This window comes from Staurois parvus, unplaced genomic scaffold (assembly GCF_062004578.1).
Source record: "Staurois parvus isolate SC_StPar_1 unplaced genomic scaffold, SC_StPar_1.0 ptg001478l, whole genome shotgun sequence".
Taxonomy (NCBI): Eukaryota; Metazoa; Chordata; class Amphibia; order Anura; family Ranidae; genus Staurois; species Staurois parvus.
In genome coordinates, this window is record NW_028319274.1 from 155,001 (window position 1) to 179,019 (window position 24,019).

The 24,019-nt window shown below is 45.6% G+C and overlaps 1 protein-coding gene across 1 annotated transcript in view; it reads left to right on the forward strand.

Annotated features, from left to right (window-relative positions):
• The window catches only part of LOC149435703 (RING finger protein 145-like), a 47,054-nt gene extending 23,035 nt beyond the window's left edge, over nucleotides 1-24,019 (forward strand). Inside the window, exons 8-11 of the mRNA XM_089662460.1 lie at nucleotides 6,389-6,571; nucleotides 9,442-9,589; nucleotides 17,206-17,562; nucleotides 22,020-24,019. Of these exons, the coding sequence (XP_089518586.1) occupies nucleotides 6,389-6,571; nucleotides 9,442-9,589; nucleotides 17,206-17,562; nucleotides 22,020-23,441 (2,110 nt within the window). The 3' untranslated portion in view covers nucleotides 23,442-24,019. The remainder of the gene's footprint in view (nucleotides 1-6,388; nucleotides 6,572-9,441; nucleotides 9,590-17,205; nucleotides 17,563-22,019) is intronic.

Sequence of the window (24,019 nt, forward strand, 5' to 3'; positions counted from 1 at the left end):
GAGAGGGGGTTGTACATCAGTTTCAGCTGCTTTGGTGTTCATGAAATTAACAACAGGTACACTAGATGGGCAAAAATGAGACAATCCCCAAAACAGGAATGGTTTAACAGGTGGAGGCCACTGACATTTTTTTCCCTACTCATCTTTATTGACTGTTTTTCACTCGTTTTACATTTGGCTAGGGTCAGTGTCACTACTGGTAGCATGAGGCCATACCTGGACCCTAGACAGGTTGCACAGGCAGTCCAACTCCTCCAGGATGGCACATCAATACGTACCATTGCCAGAAGGTTTGCTGTGTCTCCCAGCGCAGTCTCAAGAGCATGGAGGAGATTCCAGGAGACAGGCAGTTCCTCTAGGAGAGCTGGACAGGGCCTTAGAAGGTCCTTAACCCTTCTGCAGGACCGGTATCTGCTCCTTTGTGCAAGGAGAAACAGGATGAGCCGTGCCAGAGCCCTACAAAATGACCTCCAGCAGGCCACTGGTGGGAATGTCTCTGACCAAACAATCAGAAACAGACTTCATGAAGGTGGCCTGAGGGCCCGACGTCCTCTACTGGGCGCTGTGCTCACTGCCCGGCACCATGGAGCTGGAATGGATTGGCCATTGAACACCAGAATTGGCAGGTCCACCACTGGCACCCTGTGCTTTTCACAGATGAGAGAAGGTTCCCCCTGAGCACATGTGACAGACGTGAAAGGGTCTGGAGAAGCCGTGGAGAACGTTCTGCTGCCTGTAACATGGTTCAGCATGACCGTTTTAGTGGTGGATTAGTGATGGTCTGGGGAGGCATATCCATGGAGGGACACACAGACCTCTACAGGCTAGACAATGGCACCCTGACTGCCATTAGGGATTGGGATGAAATCCTTGGACTCATTGTCAGACCCTACGCTGGTGCAGGGGGTCCTAGGTTCCTCCTGGTGCAGTAGGTCCTGGGTTCCTCCTGGTGCAGTAGGTCCTGGGTTCCTCCTGGTGCAGTGGGTCCTGGGTTCTTCCTGGTGCGGTGGGTCCTGAGTTCCTCCTGGTGCAGTGGGTCCTGAGTTCCTCCTGGTGCAGGGGGTCCTGGATTCCTCCTGGTGCGGTGGGCCCTAGGTTCCTCCTGGTGCGGTGGGCCCTAGGTTCCTCCTGGTGCGGTGGGCCCTGGGTTCCTCCTGGTGCAGGGGGTCCTGGGTTCCTCCTGGTGCACAACAATGCCCGGCCTCATGAGGGGAGAGTATGCAGGCAGTTCCTGGAGGATGAAGGAATTAATACCATTGAATGGCCCCCACGCTTGTATGACCTAAATCCAATAGAACCCCTCTGGGATGTCATGTTTCGGTCCATCCGATACCGCCAGGTTGCACCTCAGACTGTCCAGGAGCTCAGTGATGCCCTGGTCCAGATCTGGGAGGAAATCCCCCAGGACACCATCCGTGGTCTCATTAGGAGCCTCCCCCGACGTTGTCAGGCATGCATACAAGCACGTGGAGGCCACACAGACTACTGAGGACCATTCTGAGTTGCTGCAATGACATTTCACCAATATGGACTCGTCTGCTGCATCATTTCTTCACTTTGATTTTCGGGGTGTCTGAATTCAGTCCTCTGCAGGTCAATCATTTTCATTTCCATCAAACGATGGGGCGTCCTTACGTTCCTCACCCATCCCCCGTCCATGTCGGTATAGAGATCCAGCAGGAGATTCCTCCCCATTGGGATCTGATGGGTTTTCAGAGTATTCCTTTTATTTTTTTGAGCTGTGTATATTAGTGTGTGTGTGTGTGTGTGTGTATATATATATATATACAGTATATTATGACCATACCCAAGAGAATTAAAGGCTGGCCATGCATTACACAAATTTCCTGTTCGATTTTCCTTTAGATTTACCAAAAACCATAATACAATGTCAAACCTAAACAATACTTTCAATTTGTATCTATACAGGCGGGCCCTTGCACTGCATAGTTTAATGTAAATCCAAAGGAAATCATAAATTGTGCAGAAATTTGTAAACAAATTGATATAATGTAGGGGCAGATTTAATTAATTTATTTTCATTTTAGCGCTCCATCGTTTTATATGGTTTATAGTCCCTGAAACACGAGAGAGAGAGAGAGAGTGCTAGAAGTTGCTGGCTGCTGTATTTGTATCTGATTAGTTGCTGTATATTGCAGTGAAGGGTTTATTGGTTTCACATAGACACAATAGTGAATCATGCAGAAAAAGTCCCATTAACAATGTAGTGGGTAATGCAGATAAAGTCCCAGTCACAATGTAAAGGACTAGGACTAAACACACTAGTGAATCATGTAGGAAAGTCCTAGCTGCAATGTAAACAGCTAGGACTAAACACACTAGTGAGTCATGTAGGGAAAGTTCTATTCACATCATAAACGACTGGGAACTAAACACAGTAATGAGTTATACAGAAAAGTCACATCCTCAATGTAAATGACTAGAACTAAACACACTAGTGAATCATGTAGGAATGTCCCAGCTGCAGTGTAAACAGCTAGGACTAAACACACTATTGAGCCATGTAAGGAAAGTTCTATTTCCAATATAAATGTCTGGAAACTAAACACAGTAATGAGTTATACAGAAAAGTCCCATCCTAAATGTAAATGACTAGGACTAAACACACTAGTGAGTCATGTAGGGAAAGTTCTATTCTCATAATAAACAACTGGGAACTAAACACAGTAATGAATCATACAGAAAAGTCACATCCTCAATGTAAATGGCTAGGACTAAACACACTAGTGAATCATGTAGGAAAGTCCCAGCTGCAGTGTAAACAGCTAGGACTAAACACACTAGTGAGTCATGTAGGATAGTCCCAGCTGCAGTGTAAACAGCAGTGTCCCTGTCACAATGTAAAGGACTAGGACTAAACACACTAGTGAATCATGTAGGAAAGTCCTAGCTGCAATGTAATCAGCCAGGACTAAACACGCTAGTGAGTCATGTAGGATAGTCCCAGCTGCAGTGTAAACAGCAGTGTCCCTGTCACAATGTAAAGGACTAGGACTAAACACACTAGTGAATCATGTAGGAAAGTCCTAGCTGCAATGTAATCAGCCAGGACTAAACACGCTAGTGAGTCATGTAGGAAAAGTTCTATTCACATCATAAACGACTGGGAACTAAACACAGTAATGAGTTATACAGAAAAGTCACATCCTAAATGACTAGGAGTAAACGCACTAGTGAGTCATGTAGGAAAGTCCCAGCTGCAGTGTAAACAGCTAGGACTAAACACACTAGTGAGCCATGTAAGGAAAGTTCTATTTGCAATATAAATGTCTGGAAACTAAACACAGTAATGAGTTATACAGAAAAGTCCCATCCTAAATGTAAATGACTAGGATTAAACGCACTAGTGAGTCATGTAGGGAAAGTTCTATTCTCATAATAAACGACTGGGAACTAAACACAGTAATGAGTCATACAGAAAAGTCACATCCTCAATGTTAATGGCTAGGACTAAACACACTAGTGAGTCATGTAGGAAAGTCCCAGCTGCAGTGTAAACAGCTAGGACTAAACACACTAGTGAGTCATGTAGGGAAAGATCTATGTGCATAATAAACGACTAGGAACTAAACACAGTAAGGAGTCATACAGAAAAGTCCCATCCACAATGTAAAGGGCTGGGAATGAACACATTAGTGAGTCATGTTTGTAAAGTCCAAGTGGCAGTGTAAAGGCTGGGAATAGACAGAATAGACTGAGTAGTGAGCCATAAAAGGAAAGTCCAGTTGCAATGTGAATGGCTGGGAACTAAGCACAGTAATGCGTCATAGAGAAAACATCCCAACCACACTGTAAATGGTTAGGACTAAACACAGTAGTGAGTCATGTACAGAAAGTCCCAGTTGCAACATAAATGTCTAGGAAGTAAAAACATTAGTGATTCATACAGAAAAAGTCCCAGCCACAATGTAAACAGCTGGTAATAGACACAGTAGTGAGTCATAAAAGGAAGTCCCAGTTGCAATGTTAATGATTAGTAACTTAACACAGTTGTAAAACAGAAATGTCCCAACAACATTGTAAACGGCTAGGACCAAACACAGTTGTGAGTCATGTACGGAAAGTCCCAGTTGCAATATCAATGGCCGGGAACTAAACAAAGTAGTGAGTAATGTAGAAAAAGTCCCAAACACATTGTAAATGGTTAGGACTAAACACAGTAGCGAGTCATGTAGGGAAAGTCCCAGTTGCGAAATCAATGGCTGGAAGCTAAAAACAGTAGTGAGTCATACAGAAAAAGTCCCAACCACATTGTAAACGGCTGGTAATAGACACAGTAGTAAGTCATGCATGGAAAGTCCCAGTTATAAATGGCTGGGAACTAAAAACAGTAGTGGGTCATAAAAGGAAAGTCCCAGTTGCAATGTGAATGGTTGGGAACTAAGCAAAGTAGTGAGTCATGTAGAAAAAGTCCCAACCACATTGTAAATGGCTAGGACTAAACACAGTTGTGAGTCATGTACAGAAAGTCCCAGTTGCAATATCAATGGCTGGAAACTAAAAACAGTAGTGAGTCATACAGAAAAAGTCCCAACCTCATTGTAAACAGCTGGTAATAGACACAGTAGTGAGTATAAAAGGAAAGTCCCAGTTGCAATGTGAATGGCTGGGAACTAAACACGGTAGTGAGTCATGTAGAAAAAGTCCCAACCACATTGTAAAGGGCTAGGACTAAACACAGTTGTGAGTCATGTAGGGAAAGTCCCAGCTGCAATATCAATGGCTGGAAACTAAACACAGTAGTGAGTCACGTAGAAAAAGTCCCAACCACATTGTAAAGGGCTAGGACTAAACACAGTTGTGAGTCATGTAGGGAAAGTCCCAGCTGCAATATCAATGGCTGGAAACTAAACACAGTAGTGAGTCACGTAGAAAAAGTCCCAACCACATTGTAAAGGGCTGGAAATAAACAAAGTAATGAGTCACGTTTGGATAGTCCCAGTGGCAATGTATTGTAAATGGCTGGAAAATGAACACAGTAGCGAGTCAAACAGAAAAAGTCCCAACCACATTGTAAATGGTTAGGACTATACACCGTAGTGAGTCATGTAGAAAAAGTCCCAACCACATTGTAAACGGCTAGGACTAAACACAGTTGTGAGTCATGTACGGAAAGTCCCAGTTGCAATACCAATGGCTGGGAACTAAACACAGTAGCGAGTCACATAGAAAAAGTCCCAACCACAATGTAAAGGGCTGGGAATAAACAAAGTAATGAGTCACGTTTGGATAGTTCCAGTGGCAATGTACTGTAAATGGCTGGAAACTGAGCACAGTAGTGAGTCATACAGAAGACTGGGCCTAAACACAGTAGTGAGTCAAACATAAAATGTCCCAACCACATTGTAAATGGTTAGGACTAACCACAGTAGTGAGTCATGTAGAAAAAGTCTCAACCACAGTGTAAATGGCTAGGACTAAATACGCTAGTAAGTCATGTAGAAAAGTCCCAACCACATTGTAAATGGCTAGGACTAAATACGCTAGTAAGTCATGTAGGGAATGTCCCAGCTGCAATGTAAGTACTTGTCAAAAAAAGTCCCAACCACTATGTAAGGGCTTGGGACTAAACACAGTAGCGAGGTAAGCAGAAAAAGTCCCAGTCATAATGTAAAGGGCTGGGATGAAACACAATAGTGATTCGTGTAGGAAAGTCCCAGCTACCATGTCACTGGCTGAGAACTGAACAGGGTAATAAAGTCTACTGAGGATCAGAAGCAAAACTGGTGAGGTGGGAGGGTTTATACCCTAAAAGGGGCGGGCCTTCAGTTTCTATTGCCTAGTATCCAATTCTCCTTTGCGTATTATCATCAGAGTTGTGTCCTTTAGTGGAAGATAGAGAAAATAACATGATTTCATCATTGACAATGCAGATACTATTCTGAGTATCGGTGTTCTCAGGAACAGAAAGATCCGCCCCTGTATAAATAAAGCAAGTCCTGGCTGTCAAATTGACAGCTGGAAATTGCTGGTAAATGCAGATGTTACAGAGGAGGAGGGGCAGGGCGTACTACACATGCCCAAAGAATTGAGATTCATTTTTTTGTGGTGTGTGTAGCACACCCAATGTCCACAACTGGTTTAGCACCAGGGGCGGACTGACAACTCATGGGGCCCCCAGGCAATAGGGAATCATGGAGCCCCTGTGTCCTTGCCCAAACTCAAAAAAGCCTATACAAAAAGGTACCAGGGGCATCTCATGGGGCCCCCTACTGACCCCGGGCCCTCGGGCAGTGCCCGAGTTTCCAAATGGTCAGTCCGCCCCTGTTTAGCACTCTTGTTAGTGAAAAGAAATTCAATGATAACCGTCTTCTTCTGATATATTTAGCGCTTGTTGGACAGTAACGGAAAGTTTGTCTTGTTTCAGGGGGGTCACAGAAGGGGTGACACTGATGCTCCTGTCTCTGCAGACGGGTCTCCTTGAACTGCAGGTCCTTCAGAGAACCTTCCTGCTCAGCATCATCTTCTTCATTGTGGTCACCTCCACCCTGCAGTCCATGATTGAGATCGCTGACCCCATCGTGCTGGCCCTTGCCGCTACCGGTAACAGGTATTACATTACACCAGAGGCTTAACTAGAGCCATAGCAGACCACGGGAGAATCACAGAGAGAGGTCCCCTGGGGGCCCCATCAGAATTCTGCCATGGGGCGCCATGATTTATGGTTACACCCGAGTGTTACACATGGTACTGCATTCTGGGTTTATGCCATTCACACAGTATCAGATGAAAAGGATTGAAAACAGGAATTTCTTCATCAAATTCAATTGTGGATTTTCAAAATGAACATTTGTGAAGGTTCTGGGTGTCCATGTTATTGCCTGTAGTCCGAATCAAAATCAAAGGGGGAGGGGGAAATTCCCCTCTCCCCTTTTTTCATGCATTAGAAGATGCAGCAAGCCAGATAGAGCTCACCTTGTTTCCTGGCTGGGAATGTCCCGCATCATCTAGCCCAGGGGTGTCAGACTCAGTTTCATGGCGGGCCGCATCAGCATTATGGTTGTCCTCAAAAGGGCCAGTTGTACCAGTAAGACTAGATGGCCCAAACACCCCACCCTCCCCTACATCACAGTACACCCCCCTTACCTGCTGCTGCTGGGAAGAAGTTGGAGGAGGAGCTGGGAAGCAGAAGGTGCAGGGTCTGGAGGAGGACCAGAGGGCTGGAGTCTGCTGAATGCCTAGACCAAGGTAGGTAGAGATGAGGGGGTGCTGCGGCTTCACAGAAAAGCGCAAGATCTGTAGGAGGAGTTCTGTCCTCCTCTGCTGTCAACTGCTGAGACCAGGGGTGGGTGGTTGCAGAGATGAGCCTCTCATGGGTGCATGGAGAAGTGCAGGATTTGACGAAGGAGTTTTGTCCTCCCTCCCTTCTGCCAACTGCTGAGACAAGGGGAGGTCTGAGGGCCACATGAAATGGCCTGGAGGGCCAAATTCGGCCCTCGGGCCTTGTGTTTGACACCTGTGATCTAGCCTTCCCCCCCCCCCCCCCCAGTCTCTCTAGCCCTGACCCTCCGCAGTCATTCATTGGATTTCATTTCTTTCATTCATGGAGGCTCAGCATCCCTTGTGCACGTTATCTGGGGCAGCTTGCCTAGAAATGCCCATTACTCCAGACTGACATCACCCATCAGGGCATTTTGATATTTGCATAACTCCTCCCAAGTGCCCGCCTATCGATTGCAGCAAGACTGAGGGTTCTTGAGGAGCATACTGAGGCAAGCTGTTGTGATGATGTTTTAGGAAGATATGTACTTCACCCACCAGGCATGATGTGGGACAGTATTCTCCAAACTGCAGTCCGCGGGCCAGAGGTGGTCCTGTGCTAGCCTTTATCTGGCCCTCAGGGCACTGGTTCTACCACAGATATGAGGCCCCATTCCCTCCACTGACACCAACAATGAGGGACCATTCCTACCACTGACACCAACCATGAGGCACCGTTCCTACCACTGACACCAACAATGAGGCCCCATTCCTACCACTGACACCAACAATGAGGCCCCATTCCTACCACTGACACCAACAATGAGGCCCCATTCCTACCACTGACACCAACAATGAGGCCCCATTCCTACCACTGACACCAACAATGAGGCCCCATTCCTACCACTGACACCAACAATGAGGCCCCATTCCTACCACTGACACCAACAATGAGGCCCCATTCCTACCACTGACACCAACAACGAGGCCCCATTCCTACCACTGACACCAACAGTGTAGCACGATTCTTCCCTATATATGGGTGTAAATCTTTCAGCTAGATTAGTCATCCCCAAACTGCGGCCTGGGGACTGTATTGTGGGGCCCTTTGCTTGCTTTTATCCAGCCTTTGATACATTATTCCCCGCACTGTCATCAACAGTGGGACATAGTTCCTGCGACTTTATTCCTCCCACTGACACCAATGATGGGTCATGATTTTTCCGACTAACACCAACATTGGAGCACTGTTCCTCTCACCGATACTAACAATGGAGCACGATTCCTCCTACTGACACAAAGGATATGGGAACGATTCCTCTTACTGACACCATGGATTGGGCATGATTCCTCCCACTGACACCAAATGGGGCAGGATTCCTCCCACTGGCACCAAATGGGGCAGGATTCCTCCCACTGACACCAAATGGGGCAGGATTCCTCCCACTGGCACCAAATGGGGCACAATTCCTCCCACTGACACCAAAGGGGGAAACGATTCTTCCCACCGACAACAACAAAGGGGCACAATTCCTCCAACTGACACCAACAATGATGCATGATTTCTCCCAATGACACCAGTGATGGGGCACTATTCCTCTCACTATATTTGACTGTGCAGAGGGTTCTTCCAGGATTTCTAGCTTTAACATGTGGTTACCCCCCTTTAGCACCTGATAGATAAATGCATGTACAAGCTATTGGGATTTGAGCGCAGGTATATCTTGTTTCTATTCCTCACACTGACACCAATGACTGGGTATGATTCCTCTCCCTACTGACTAGAGGGCGACATGTAATTTACTTACTGCCATTGACCACCAAGCCTGAGGCATTGTTTCCCTCACTGACTCTGGGGCACTTTCTACTCCCAATAGCCACAGCTGGGCCCCTTGAAGTCTGAAGGATAATAAACTGGCCCTTGCTTAGAAAGTTTGGAGACCCCTGTGACACCAATAGATCTATAATAATGTGTGTAATAAAAATGGAAAGGTTTTATTTAAACATGTCATTAGTACGCTGATGAGTAAGTGGGAGGGGGGGGGGGATCAGGGAGGGCAAATTTAACGTCAGCTTTAAGCCCCAGATATTGGTATTGTGGTTCCTTTGATGTGAAGTCAAATCCATAGAATAACGGAGGGGGGGGGGGGGGGTGGAGTTGAATAGTTTTTTTGGTTCCAGAGAAGTCACCACGGTCCTCATTGTCTGTTCTGCTCTCAGGAGTGTTTGGAAACACGTGCGGGGGCTTAGCCTGTGCCTCTTCCTGCTGGTCTTCCCCACTTTCATGGCCTACAAGATCGCCTACTTCTTCCACATGGATTTCTGGCTGCTCATCCTGGTGTCCAGCTGTCTTCTCACCTCCCTGCAGGTAACCCGGCCCGTCTGCATGTGCAAGCCTCTGTGTAACCAGGGATTCATCCTTAACCATTTGCTGCCTGCCCTATGGCCGAATGGTGGCCGGAAAATATCATCAGCGTTCCGGGTGGATGCCATATGGCGTCCTCCCGCACATGCACAGTATTGGCCCCGTTGCCGGTACCATGTGACCTGCTGTGACCAATCACAGCAGGTCACATGACAGTTGTATACAATGGATGACTTCATTCATGCCATCCATTGTATACTAGTGTCTAGCTGTGAATGGTCACAGCAGGTCACATGCACATGTCATGTGATTAGCTGTGGCCAAATCACAGCTAAGCACAAAAAAAAAATAAAAAACCCTGAATGAATCGATGTCATTCAGGTAAATGCTTGCTTATAGCAAAGTAATTCTTTGCTATAAGCAAATTGTGTTAAAAAAAAAAAATACTGATCACTTCCCCAAAGTAGTACAATGTTACTATGGTAACATTGTACTACTTTGGTCATAGTAAAATATGAAAAAAATATATATATATTTCTTTTTTTTTCATACTGTCACCAGTCAGTGTCCCTGATTACCGCCATGCCAGTTATATGATGACACTCTACTGCACTGGTGACAGTATGTTAAAAAAAAATAGTGAAACTAATTTTTTTAATTTTTTCATTTTCCGAAAAATTATGACAAAAAAAATACAACTTCAAAAAACTCTCCATGCCTCTTATGAAGTACGTCGGACTGTCTACTCTGCAAAAAGGGGTCATTTGGAGATATCTGTACCGTCCTGACATTTGGGGGATATCTGTACCGTCCTGACATTTGGGGAATATCTGTCCTGTTCTGACATTTGGGGGATATCTGTACTATTCTGACATTTGGGGGATATCTGTACCGTTCTGACATTTGGGGGATATCTGTACTGTCCTGACATTTGGGGGATATCTGTACTGTCCTGACATTTGGGGGATATCTGTACTGTTCTGACATTTGGGGGATATCTGTATTGTCCTGACATTTGGGGGGATCTATACTGTCCTGACATTTGGGGGATATCTGTACTGTCCTGACATTTGGGGGATATCTGTACCGTCCTGACATTTGGGGGATATCTGTACCATCCTGACATTTGGGGGATATCTGTACCGTCCTGACATTTGGGGGATATCTGTACTGTCCTGACATTTGGAGGTATCTGTACTGTCCTGACATTTGGGGGATATCTGTACCGTCCTGACATTTGGGGGATATCTGTACCGTCCTGACATTTGGGGGATATCTGTACCGTCCTGACATTTGGGGGATATCTGTACCGTTCTGACATTTGGGGGATATCTGTACCGTTCTGACATTTGGGGGGATATCTGTACCGTCCTGACATTTGGGGGATATCTGTACCGTCCTGACATTTGGGGGATATCTGTACCGTTCTGACATTTGGGGGATATCTGTACCGTTCTGACATTTGGGGGATATCTGTACCGTCCTGACATTTGGGGGATATCTGTACCGTTCTGACATTTGGGGGATATCTGTACTGTCCTGACATTTGGGGGATATCTGTACTGTCCTGACATTTGGGGGATATCTGTACTGTCCTGACATTTGGGGGATATCTGTACTGTCCTGACATTTGGGGGATATCTGTACTGTCCTGACATTTGGGGGATATCTGAACCGTCCTGACATTTGGGGGATATCTGTCCTGACATTTGGGGGGATATCTGTCCTGACATTTGGGGGATATCTGTCCTGACATTTGGGGGATATCTGTACCGTCCTGACATTTGGGGGATATCTGTACCGTCCTGACATTTGGGGGATATCTGTACCGTCCTGACATTTGGGGGGATATCTGTACTGTCCTGACATTTGGGGGATATCTGTCCTGTCCTGACATTTGGGGAGATATCTGTACTGTCCTGACATTTGGGGGATATCTGTACTGTCCTGACATTTGGGGGATATCTGTACTATTCTGACATTCTTGGACCTCAAGAAATTAGATTGGCTGTCAGTACTTCAGGATCGATCAATATTCAGATCTATACCATAGTTTGTGAACTCTATAACTTTCCTACAAACTAAAAAATACATCCTAATTTGGGTTATTTTCACCAAAGACATGGAGCAGAATACATCTCGGCCTAAATTTATGAAGAACAATTATTTATTTGTAAACTTTTATGACAGAAACAAAGAAAAACGTGGGGTTTTTTTTCACAATTTTTGGTCTTTTTTTTGTTAATTTAGCAAAAAATAAAAACCCCGGCAGTGATTAAATACCACCAAAAGAAAGCTCTAGTTGTGTGAAGAAAATGATAACATTTTAGTTTGGGTACAATGTTGTATGACCGCGCAATTGTCATTCAAAGTGTGAGAGCGCTGAAACCTGAAAACTGGCCTGGGGGGCAGGAAGGGGGAAAATTGCCCGGTATGGAAGGGGTTAAAGATTCATTCCACCTACATCTGACACCCTAGTTTCATCCGCACTGTGTGCACAATTATCCTGCAGCTGTTTTTTTGTACCTTCTCCAAGCCACTGCACCAGCTCTGAGTGTCAGGAACATACCCCGACAGGTAGAACCCAGACCTTCATCCAGTCGCCCTGGAATGGGCAGATGTTGATTGTTCTAGAATAGTGATGAGGTTTGGCTGAAGGTGGAAATTGTGGCCTCTGAGTGGAGATAATAAGGAAAAGGGACTTTCTTTTGAGGACAATGAGTTGCTGATTGTGGAGAGAGAGGACAATTCATTGCCAGGAGGTGTGAAAGCTGTAAAACCACTCTGTTCTAGTTCCATAATCCCATCCTTGGTGTCAGGGAGCCTGGGTGTCGGGTGTGTTCCTGACACTCATTAGACCCGTAGAAGTAGCTACAAACCATCTGCAACATTACAGAACAAACGTTCTCTGCTCAAAGGTTTGCATCCCCTGCTAGAAGCTGAGATACATTCGGCATTGATATTGAAAATCTGACTGATCATGCCAAAAAAAGAAAGTCTTTTATTTAACCACTTCCAGTCCGGACACTTTCACCCCTCCCCCCACCCCCAGGCCAATTTCCTGCTTTCAGCGCTATCACAATTTCAATGGCAATTGCGCGGTCATGCAACACTGTACCCATATGAACTTTTTTAGCATTTTTTCGAGACAGATAAAACTTTATTTTGGTGGTATTTATTTACCGCTGGGATTTTAGTTTTTTTTTTTTCCATGTAAATTAAAAAGTCCAAAAATTTTGAAAAAAAAGTGTTTTTCTTATGAAATTTTGCAAATAAATAATCTTTCTTCATAAATCTTGGCCAAAATTTATTTGGTTATCTTTTTAATTAAAAAAAAAATAACCCAAATTAGTTTATAACCAAAAATTATAATTTAAAAAAAAAAATTACATTTTTATTTTTTTCATATTATTATTTAAGTTTTTGTTTTTTTTTAACTTACTGTCACACTAGCCATGTGAATCTTTTAGCATTTGTTTGAGGCAGATAAAGCTTTATTTTGGTGGTATTTATTCACCGCTGGGATTTATATTTTTTTTGCTATATACGGTATATACTCGAGTATAAGCCGAGTTTTTCAGCACATTTTTTGTGCTGAAAAACAGCCCCCTTGGCTTATACTCGAGTCAACGTCTGCGGGATGACATGCCGTCCCTGTCATCTGGACACACCCCCAGGATCAATCCTCGCCGGTGATTGGCCGCCGGAACTGTAGCTCAGGAGAGGCACACAGGCGCCCAATCACCGGCGAGGAGGTGGAGCTTGGAGAGGAGGAGCCGAGCGGCACCGCGAAGATCGAGCGAGTGAAGAGGAGGAGAGCGGTCGGAGAAGGAAGACATCTGACCGGTAAGTGTGTACCATGGGAGAGGGAGGGAGCGAGCGAGCCCAGGCTGGAGCAGGGGTCAGCAAGGTAAGTATCATTGGTGTCAGTGGGGGGAATAGTGCCCAATCATTGGTGTCACTAATACCAACGATGGGGCACTATTCCTCCCCCCACTGACACCAACGATGGGGCACTATTCCTCCCCCCACTGACACCAACGATGGGGCACTATTCCTCCCCCCACTGACACCAACGATGGAGCACTATTCCTCCCCCCACTGACACCAACGATGGGGCACTATTCCTCCCACTGACACCAATGATGGGGCACTATTCCTCCCCCCACTGACACCAACGATGGGGCACTATTCCTTCCACTGATACCAATGATGGGGCACTATTCCTCCCACTGATACCAATGATGGGACACTATTCCTCCCACTGACACCAATGATGGGGCACTATTCCTCCCACTGACACCAATGATGGGGCACTATTCCTCCCACTGATACCAATGATGGGGCACTATTCCTTCCACTGATACCAATGACGGGGCACTATTCCTCCCACTGATACCAATGATGGGGCACTATTCCTTCCACTGATACCAATGACGGGGCACTATTCCTCCCACTGACACCAATGATGGGACACTATTCCTCCCACTGACACCAATGATGGGGCACTATTCCTCCCACTGATACCAATGATGGGGCACTATTCCTCCCACTGACACCAATGATGGGGCACTATTCCTCCCCCCACTGACACCAACGATGGGGCACTATTCCTCCCCCCACTGACACCAACGATGGGGCACTATTCCTCCCCCCACTGACACCCCACAAATATTCATGTGATTTTATTGGTCTCTATCTTTATTTTTTACATTGACTAGTAGGTGCCTCATTTCCCACCCTCGGCTTATACTCGAGTCAATAGTTTTTCCCAGTTTTTTGTGGTAAAATTAGGTACCTCGGCTTATATTCGGGTCAGCTTATACTCGAGTATATACGGTAAATGAAAAAGTCCAAAGATTTTGAAAAAAAGTGTTTTTCTTATGAAATTTTGCAAATAAATAATATTTCATCATAAATCTTGGCCAAAATGTATCCAGTTATCTTTTTAGTAAAAATAAAAAATAACCCAAATTAGTTTATAACCAAAAATTATAATTCTTAAATTTTTTTTTTTTACATTTTTATTTTATTTTTTTATATTATCATTTGTTTTATTTTTTACATACTGTCACCCTAGCAGTGCAGTCACCATGGTGACACTGTACTACTTGTGGGGGGTGATGAAAATTTTAGTTTTTTTTTTTTCTTACACTGATTGATTTTACACCCATAAAGGCTGTAAAAGCAATCATTTCTCCTCTCTCTGCATTCTTGCAGCCATTGAAAACTACTGTCAGAGCTGTGATTGGTCACAGCTTGTCACATGGTACAAGGCTGTTGTGAATGGCCCTGTACCATGTGACCTCTGTGATCATTCACAGATTTAACACGTAGTAAGCAATGATGTCAGGAAGTGACATCTTGCTTACTACTCTGCATGTGATCACTGATTGACCAATCAGTGATCACATGATCGGGACCTCGCAGAGAGGTCCCGTACGAGGATCGGTGTTCCACTGTGTCTGAAGGACACAGCGGGCACCGGATCGCGGTGCTGCGTGCTCCCAGGGAGCGCGCACAGTCCAAAATGGCAGGTGCCGATTATGAACGGCAACCCGCCCCTGGACTGCCACCATCCGGCCGTTTATATACAGTGGCCGGACGGCAAGTGGTTAAAGTGCATGTACACAGGAAGTGTCTGTTAAGATGGTGCAGGAAATCAGCAGCACTGAGATGTATCAAAAAGGCAAAACAAATATTTCACCTATTTAATACATAGTGCTTCTGCAAACTAGTGATCATTCTTTTTTTTTTTTCTACTTCCAGAGTACAGCCCTGGCCAAAAGTTTTGAGAATGACACAAATATTAATTTACCTGCAAGGAAACGCATGCGCTCATCATTGCTTTGCACAAAAAGGGATTCACAGGCCAGGAAATTGCTGCTACTAAGATTGCACCTGTCAGGGACCATCGCGACGCATGGGTCTACACAGGCGTAGGTGTCTGCCAAGACGTGTAGGTGGCAGGGCATTAGGACCCAGGCGCACCTGTCGTCTTGACAGTACTAGGCAGGCACTAGGACCTAGGCTGCGCCTGTCAGGTGCAGGGTGGGCTATTTAAGCCAGCTCTGCACAAACACTTGTTGCTGAATGGTCTTTGCATGCTGTTACCTGTGTTGTGAGAATCTTGATCTGGATTGTTTGACCTTGCTGCCTTCTCCTGTCCTGACCTTTGGCCTACCTGAATCTGCTCCTGGATGTTCCCCTTTAAATCTGATCTTTTGGTATTGACCCTGCGTGTGACCCGACTATCCTTTGCCTACCGTTTTGTACCTCACCGATCCGCTAGTTGCCCACCCGGCCTGTATGACTCTGATTTAGCTCATCCATCCATCCCGCAGGGATCACTAGGCTCCCTCACATCAGACTTAGCCCCCTGGAGCTCCAGTCAGACTCCTCTACCCCTGTTGGAGATACCTAGCAGCTGCAACCTGGTACCGGAGCGCTCCAAGTCCATCCCCACCATCAGGGGCCCTGGTGAACAAGTGCTCCGGTGCTTAGACTCCGCACTCTGGAGAGGCTCTGCCAGGGGATTGATAGAGGTGCTGTCAGGCGGTCCATTACAGCACCTAAATCAACCATTTATGGGATCATCAAGAACTTCAAGAAGTGAGGTTCAACTGTTGTGAAAAAGTCTTCAGGGTGCCCAAGAAAGTCCAGCAAGCACCAGGACCATCTCCTAAAGTTGATTCAGCTGCGGTATCGGGGCACCACCAGGGCAGAGCTTGCTCAGGAATGGTAGTAGGCGGGTGTGAGGGCATCTGCACCCACAGTGAGTCGAAGACATTTGGAGGTAAAGTCATTTTCTCTGATGAATCCCCTTTCTGATTGTTTGGGGCATCCAGGAAAAATCCTTGTCTGGAGAAGCGAAGGTGAGCGCTACCATCAGTCCTGTGTCATGCCAACAGTAAAAGCATCCTGAGACCATTCATGTGTGGGGTCGCTTCTCAGACAATGGAGTGGAGCTCACTCACAAGAACACAGCCATGATTAAAGAATGGTCCAAAAACATCCTCCGAGATCAACTTCTCCCAACCAAGAACGGTTTGGTGAGGAACAATGCCTACTCCAGCATGATGGAGCACCTTGCCATAAGGCGAAAGTGACAGCTAAGTGGCTTGAGGAACAAAACATCAAAATGTTGGGTCCATGGCCAGGAAACTCCCCAGACCTTCATCCCATTGAAAACTCATGGTCAATCCTCAAGAGGTGGGTGAACAAAAAAACCCACAAATTCCGAACAAACTCCAAGCATTGATTAGGCAAGAATGGGCTGCCATCAGTCAGGATGTAGCCCTGATGTTGACTGACAGCATGCCAGGGGGAGTCGCAGAGGTCTTGAAAAAGAAGGGTCAACATTGCAGATATTTCCATAAACTTATTGTCAATAAAAGTCTTTGACACGTATGAAATGCTTGTGATTATACTTCAGAATACCATAGTAACATCTGGCAAAAAGATTTAAAAACACGGAAGCAGCAGACTTTGTGAAAATTAATATTTGTGTTATTCTCAAAACTTTTGACCAGGGCTGTAGACAAAGCTAGACTAGTGATCATTCAGTTTCATGTTCTTCCCTCTCTGGGAGCATCACCCCTCATTGTCCTTTCCTCCAGGTCCTAGGTACCCTCTTCATCTACACGCTCTTCATAATGGAGCTCTTCCAGGACAGCCGGGTGGAGCGGATGGATGAGATCATCTACGGTGTGAACGCTATCAGCCGGGTGCTTGAGTTCCTGGTGGCGCTATGTGTGGTGGCCTATGGCACCTGGGAGTCCATGTTTGGGGAGTGGAGCTGGATGGGCGTGTCGGTCATCATCGTCCATTCCTACTTCAACGTCTGGCTGAGGGCACAGTCTGGCTGGAGAAGCTTCCTGCTTCGAAGAGAGGCCGCCAAGAAGATCAGCCACCTGCCTAGGGCCACAGAGGAGGAGCTGAGGGCCCACAATGATGTCTGCTCCATCTGCTTCCAGGTGAGAGGATCTGGGGGAAGGGGGGAAAGTTTGTGTATTATTTACAGAACAAGTGAGCAACACTCGGTGTAAAGCCATCTGGTGCTCTTCACTTTGGGTCGGGCCCAGTAGAATAGTCCACAGGAGGAATAGTGACACCACAGTGAAACTTTTATGTAAAGGAAAACTAAAGTCTCCATACTTACCTGTCCAACGGTCCTGCACCATCATCTTCTTCTGCTTGCCGGTCTTTGGGCCTCTTCATTGGCTGGTAGGGGATGACATCACACCTACACATCTGCAGGAGTCCATCATCCTAGCACTCTGAGACTGGCCCGGCACTGTATGTTGAGATGCACATGTGTAGCTCAGTTTACAGTGCCGGAGGAGACGGCGAGCAGGCAGGTAGGGGAATTTTATTGCAGAAGCAACATGCTTACATAGTACCATACAGGACATGTCTACATAGTACCACACAGGCCATGTCTACATAGTACCGTACAGGCCATGTCTACATAGTACCATACAGGACATGTCTACATAGTACCGTGCAGGTCATGTCTACTTAGTATCGTACATGGCATATCTACATAGTACCATACAGGGCGTGTCTACGTAGTATTGTACATGGCATATCTACATAGTACCATACAGGGCGTGTCTATGTAGTACCGTACAGGGCATGTCTACGTAGCACCATACAGGTCATGTCTACGTAGCACCATACAGGTCATGTCTACATAGCACCATACAGGCCATGTCTACATAGTACTATACAGGCCATGTCTACATAGCACCATACAGGTCATGTCTACATAGTACCACACAGGCCATGTCTACATAGTACCATACAGGCCATGTCTACATAGTACCATACAGTCCATGTCTACATAGCACCATACAGGCCATGTCTACATAGTACCACACAGGCCATGTCTACATAGTACCATACAGGTCATGTCTACATAGTACCACACAGGCCATGTCTACATAGCACCATACAGGCCATGTCTACATAGTACCATACAGGCCATGTCTACATAGTACCATACAGTCCATGTCTACATAGCACCATACAGGCCATGTCTACATAGTACCATACAGGTCATGTCTACATAGTACCATACAGGTCATGTCTACATAGTACCACACAGGCCATGTCTACATAGTACCACACAGGCCATGTCTACATAGCACCACACAGTCCATGTCTACATAGTACCACACAGGCCATGTCTACATAGTACCATACAGGTCATGTCTACATAGTACCATACAGGTCATGTCTACATAGTACCATACAGGGCATGTCTACATAGTACCATACAGGGCATGTCTACATAGTACCATACAGGGCATGTCTACATAGTACCATACAGGGCATGTCTACATAGTACCATACCGGGCATGTCTACATAGTACCATACCGGGCATGTCTACATAGTACCATACCGGGCATGTCTACATAGTACCATACCGGGCATGTCTACGTAGTACCATACAGGCCATGTCTACATAGTACCATACAGGCCATGTCTCTTCAGCAATAACAGCCTGCCCACTCACAGTTTTTTTACAGCAGGAATTCAGTTCAGCTTTAGCCCGGGTTCACACTGATGCGTTTTCACTGCGAATTCCACCCCAAAAGCGGTCCACAAGATGTGCAGAATCGGATCTCATAGGTGTGAATACCCATGCGATACCCATGTGATCCAATTCTAGTGCGGACCAAAGAAAGGGTCTTGCACATTTTTGGTGCGGGCTGCAGTGCGATTAGAGCCATACATAATGTACGACTCCGATCGCACCGCACACAAATCGCATGTGATTCGCACAGGAATACAGTGCGGTTCCTATGCGAATCCCATGCGATTTACCCCACCGCACAAAAACCGCTAAAAAACAACCATCCACATGTTAGTATGTGCAGCACACGGGAAATAACATCACACATGTATGTAAGATCCTTCCTGTATTAACCCTCAGACCTCTATATCAAACATTACATACACAATCGGTGAATGCATGAATATGCAGCATATAACCCAGGCAAAGTGCATTTCCATACCAGTGTCTTCTCCTCGAAAATCCTGGCAAGCAAAATCTAATATCATAAAATGCATTGTGTGTGATAGAGGTTCGAGGGTTAATGTGGAAAGGACACTATCAATTCATGTGTGTTGTCATGTGCCGTGTGCGTGTGGAAAGTTACTGTCATCAGAACTGCTTTCCCTTCGCTTGAGAGAGCCAGAATCTCAGAATTGTCAAAGTGGCTCTAAAGCCTTAAGGTGGTCCACCTTCATGCATTCTATCCTTTAAGGCGTAAAACCTTCTGTGCTGCAGGATCCCCCCCAGCCCCCCGCCCCCTTATACATACCTGAGCCCGATCCGATCCAGCCATGTGCACGAGAGCAGGAGCTCTCACCACTGTCTCCCTCCCCCCTGGATGGATTAAGCCTGTGGCTCCCGCTGCTGTCAATCAAATGCTGTGCTGATCCAGCAGGGGGCAGAGCCTAGCCACCTGCTCTGTGTCAGTGGATGCAGACAGGGTGGCTCAGGAGCGAGTCCACATCGGTGGCCATTTCCCAAAGAGAAGGAGCAACGGGGGGGAGGGATCGGGACCCCAGAGGAGGAATATCCAGGCTAAGTGAGTATACTATTTTAGCAACAAAAATGAAAGTTTAATGTCACTTTAAAGCAGTATTAAAATCAAAAGCAAACATTTATTATATTGCAGCTTACCAATTCTTCCATGTGGTGGCTGATTTCATTTTTTCATAATGCTTTCTTTCTTCTATTTTCATCTGGTGAACCAGCCACTAACCGGATCAATCACTGTTTTTGGTGGAAATGATATTTCTACATGGCAAATAATTTCCTAGCAGGTGTAGTAGAGTCATAGAAATCCAACAGACCCGACAGTCATGACATGCATGCTGCTGATTCTGTGTCATTGAATCACTCATTGAAAGGGGCGTGTTCAAAATAATAGCCTGTGGAGTTCTATTAGTGAGGTCATTCATTCTTTGAAAAACAGGCAGCAATTATTGCCCTTATTTAAGGAAGGAAGGCAGCAAATGTTGTACATGCTGGTTACAGTGCATTTCTCTCTGAAATTCTGAGGAAAATGGGTCGTTCCAGACATTGTTCAGAAGAACAGCGTACCTCGATTAAAAAGTTGATTGGAGGGGAAAACATATAAAGAAGTGCAGAAAATGATCGGCTGCTCAGCTAAAATGATGGCAAATGCTTTAAAATGGCAACCAAAACCCGAAAGACGTGGAAGAAAGAGAAAAACTACCATTGGAATGGATAGAAGAATAGCCAAAATGGGGCGGACTCAGCCAACAATCAGCTCCAGGAAGATGAAAGAAGGTGTGACGTTCCCTGTGAGGACTGTTACAATTAGAAGACGCCGATGTGAAGCCAAGCTATCTGCAAGAAGTCCCCGCGAAGTCCCACTGTTGGGAAAAAGACGTGCTGAAGAGGTTACAATCTGCCAAAGAGCACATTGACTGGCCTAAAGAGAAATGGGGCAACATTTTGTGGGCTGATGGAAGTAAGATTGTTCTTTTTGGGTCTAGTGGGCGGAGACAGTTTGTCAGATGACCCCAAACACTGAATTCAAGCCACAGTACACTGTGAAGACCGTGAAGCATGGTGGTGCAAGCATCATGATATGGGGATGTTTCTCATACTACGGTGTTGGGCCCATTTATCGCATACCAGGGATCATGGATCAGTTTGAATCCATCAGAATACTTGAAGAGGTCATGCTGCCTTATGCTGAAGAGGAAATGCCCTTGAAATGGGTGTTCCAACAAGACAACGACCCCAAACACACCAGTAAACGTGCAACATCTTGGTTCCAGACCAACAAGATGGACGTTATGGAGTGGCCAGCCCAATCCCCGGATCTTCATCCAATAGAAAACTTGTGGGGTGACATCAAAAATGCCGTTTCTGAGGCAAAACCAAGAAATAGAGAAGAACTGTGGAATGTAGTCCAATCATCCTGGGCTGGAATACCTGATCACAGGGGCCAGAAGTTGGGGGACTCCATGCAACACAGATGTACAGCAGTTCTCAGAAACAGTGCGACTACAACCAAATATTCATGAAGTCATTCAAAGGAAAGCAAAATCTTCAAACATTTCTCAGTTTATATAGTGAATGTTTGAGTTTGTAAAGAAGAATACAAACACGGCTATTTTTTTGAACCGTCTAATATTTACTTTTCTTCCATTTTTTTAGAGGAACAACACAAATTTGATGTATTTTTCTTCATGTTGTGATTTGGAATAGAATGTGTCGTGTTCCCAATGCATTTGTGTGGATGGAAATAAAAGGATTAGAAGGATTTTCAGCTTTATTCACTTTTTTCAACACACTGCTATTATTTTGAACACAACTGTATATTATTGTCTTACACCTTACACATCCACATTGTAATAATATGCATCTCTGTAATCCGGCAGGAGATGTCTCTCGCTGTCATCACCACCTGCGGTCACTTCTTCCATGCTGACTGTCTGAAGAAATGGCTGTATGTGCAGGATACCTGTCCCCTGTGTCACCAGCTGGTGAACGCCATAGGTAGCGATGACGAGGAAGAGGAATTTAAGGAGTCTGATTCTGATGCGAGGGGAGAAGGAGGACAAGTTGGAATCCATCCAGGAGGAGAGGATGGGCTCAGATTACAAGGGGAGAATGTGGAAGAGTCCCAAACAGGAAATTATGGAGTAGACAGGGGAACATTTGTTGAAGAAATCCACCATGGGATGGAAGAACCCAAAGGAAGTAGCCATCAGGAAATAAAACAAGAAACAGAGAATGTTCCCTACAGAAAGGTCAAAGAGGTTCTATTAGAGAGGAAGGATATTCTTTACGGGAGGTTAGAGAAAGATCACAACAGGGAAGAGGAGATCCTCTATGTGGAAAAACAAGATAAGGTCATCTTTAGTGAGGAAGATAAACAAGAGGTCTCATGGAGTCAGGGTGAGGTCCTCCATAGAGGAGAGAACAAAGAAGGGCATACCTGTGGCAAAGAGCAAATAAAAGAGAACTTTCTCAGAAGCGAGAAGGAAAAGACTATCTTCAGGGAGCACCAGGAAGTGATCCACTGTAGGAAACCAATACAGGTTCTACTCAGGGAGGAGCAGAAAGATGAGGTTCCTGACAGAGAAGAGACAAAGGTCCTTTGCAAGGAGGACAACAGGGTGCTCCCCTTTAAGAATACAGACCAGGTCCTTTACAGTGAATTAGAAGAAGCTCCCTGCAGGAAAATGCAGAAGGAAGTTCCTGGAGGAAAGGAGAAGGTCCTCTACAGTAAGAAGAAGGATTTGGTACCCTTTAGTAATGCAGTCCAGGTTCTTTACAGGGATTTGGAGGAGGTCCCCTACAGGGAGGAACAGAGGAAGGAATTTCCTTCTAGAAAAGAGAATGTCCTCTACAGTGAGGAGGAGGTGGTACCCTGTAGGAATACAGTCCAGGTTCCTTACAGGGATTTGGAGGAGGTCCCCTACAGGGAGGAACAGAGGAAGGAATTTCCTTCTAGAAAAGAGAACGTCCTCTACAGTGAGGAGGAGGTGGTGCCCTATCGGAAGCCAGTACAAGTTATTTACAGGGAGGTGGATGAAGTGGCAGAGGGGGACCTCTATAGGAAGGATCAAGAGGTGGTCCCTTTTATGGAGGCAATACAGGTTCTTTACAGGGAGGCAGGGGAAATGGCAGAGGGGAACCCCTATAGGAAGGAGCTTCTTTACAGGGAGGTGGGGGAGGACCCCCCTAGGGAGAAGCAGGAAGCAGTGCCTTTTAGGGAAATGGATCAAGTTCTTTACAAAGAGGCGGAGGAAGTAGAAGACCCCTACAAGGAGCAGAGAAAAGGAGGAGACCTCTAGGGTGAAGGAACTTTTCTGGGCAGAAAAGGCTAGACGTGATTTTGTAAACCGATGCCAAAAAGAAACTGGAGAATCTGCATTGAAAGAACCTCAGGCTGGTGGCCGATGGAAATGTCTAGCACCATCACTGGAGTCAGAGGTGAGAGCCCCAGATTAGAAGGAATGCTCTCACAATTCTGAAAAGAACCACCCAGCTGAAGCACAATATGGCTTCTCGCTGACATTCTACATTGACAGCTGAGACCTCCAATGACCTGAAACAAGACTCAAGTAAGGTTCCAGTGATATCAGGGATGTATAGTTATTTTGATTTATAGAATCCAGTATTGACCCATTGATGTTTAACAGGAAAATAGCCATGCACCCAGCTGGACTGGGGCTCCCCATCACCAGAACACTGTGCCGTGGTCACCGCAGAGCCATTAATTTTAAAATTAAGAAAACTTTATGGAATAGAGTTCACAATGCTTCTGAAAAAGAAATGACGTCTATAAAATATGAATAGCTTGTAAAAGACGGAATTATTTCAAATGTTAAAACAGAACTCCAGGTGGATAATAAAAAAATTCTAAAACAAA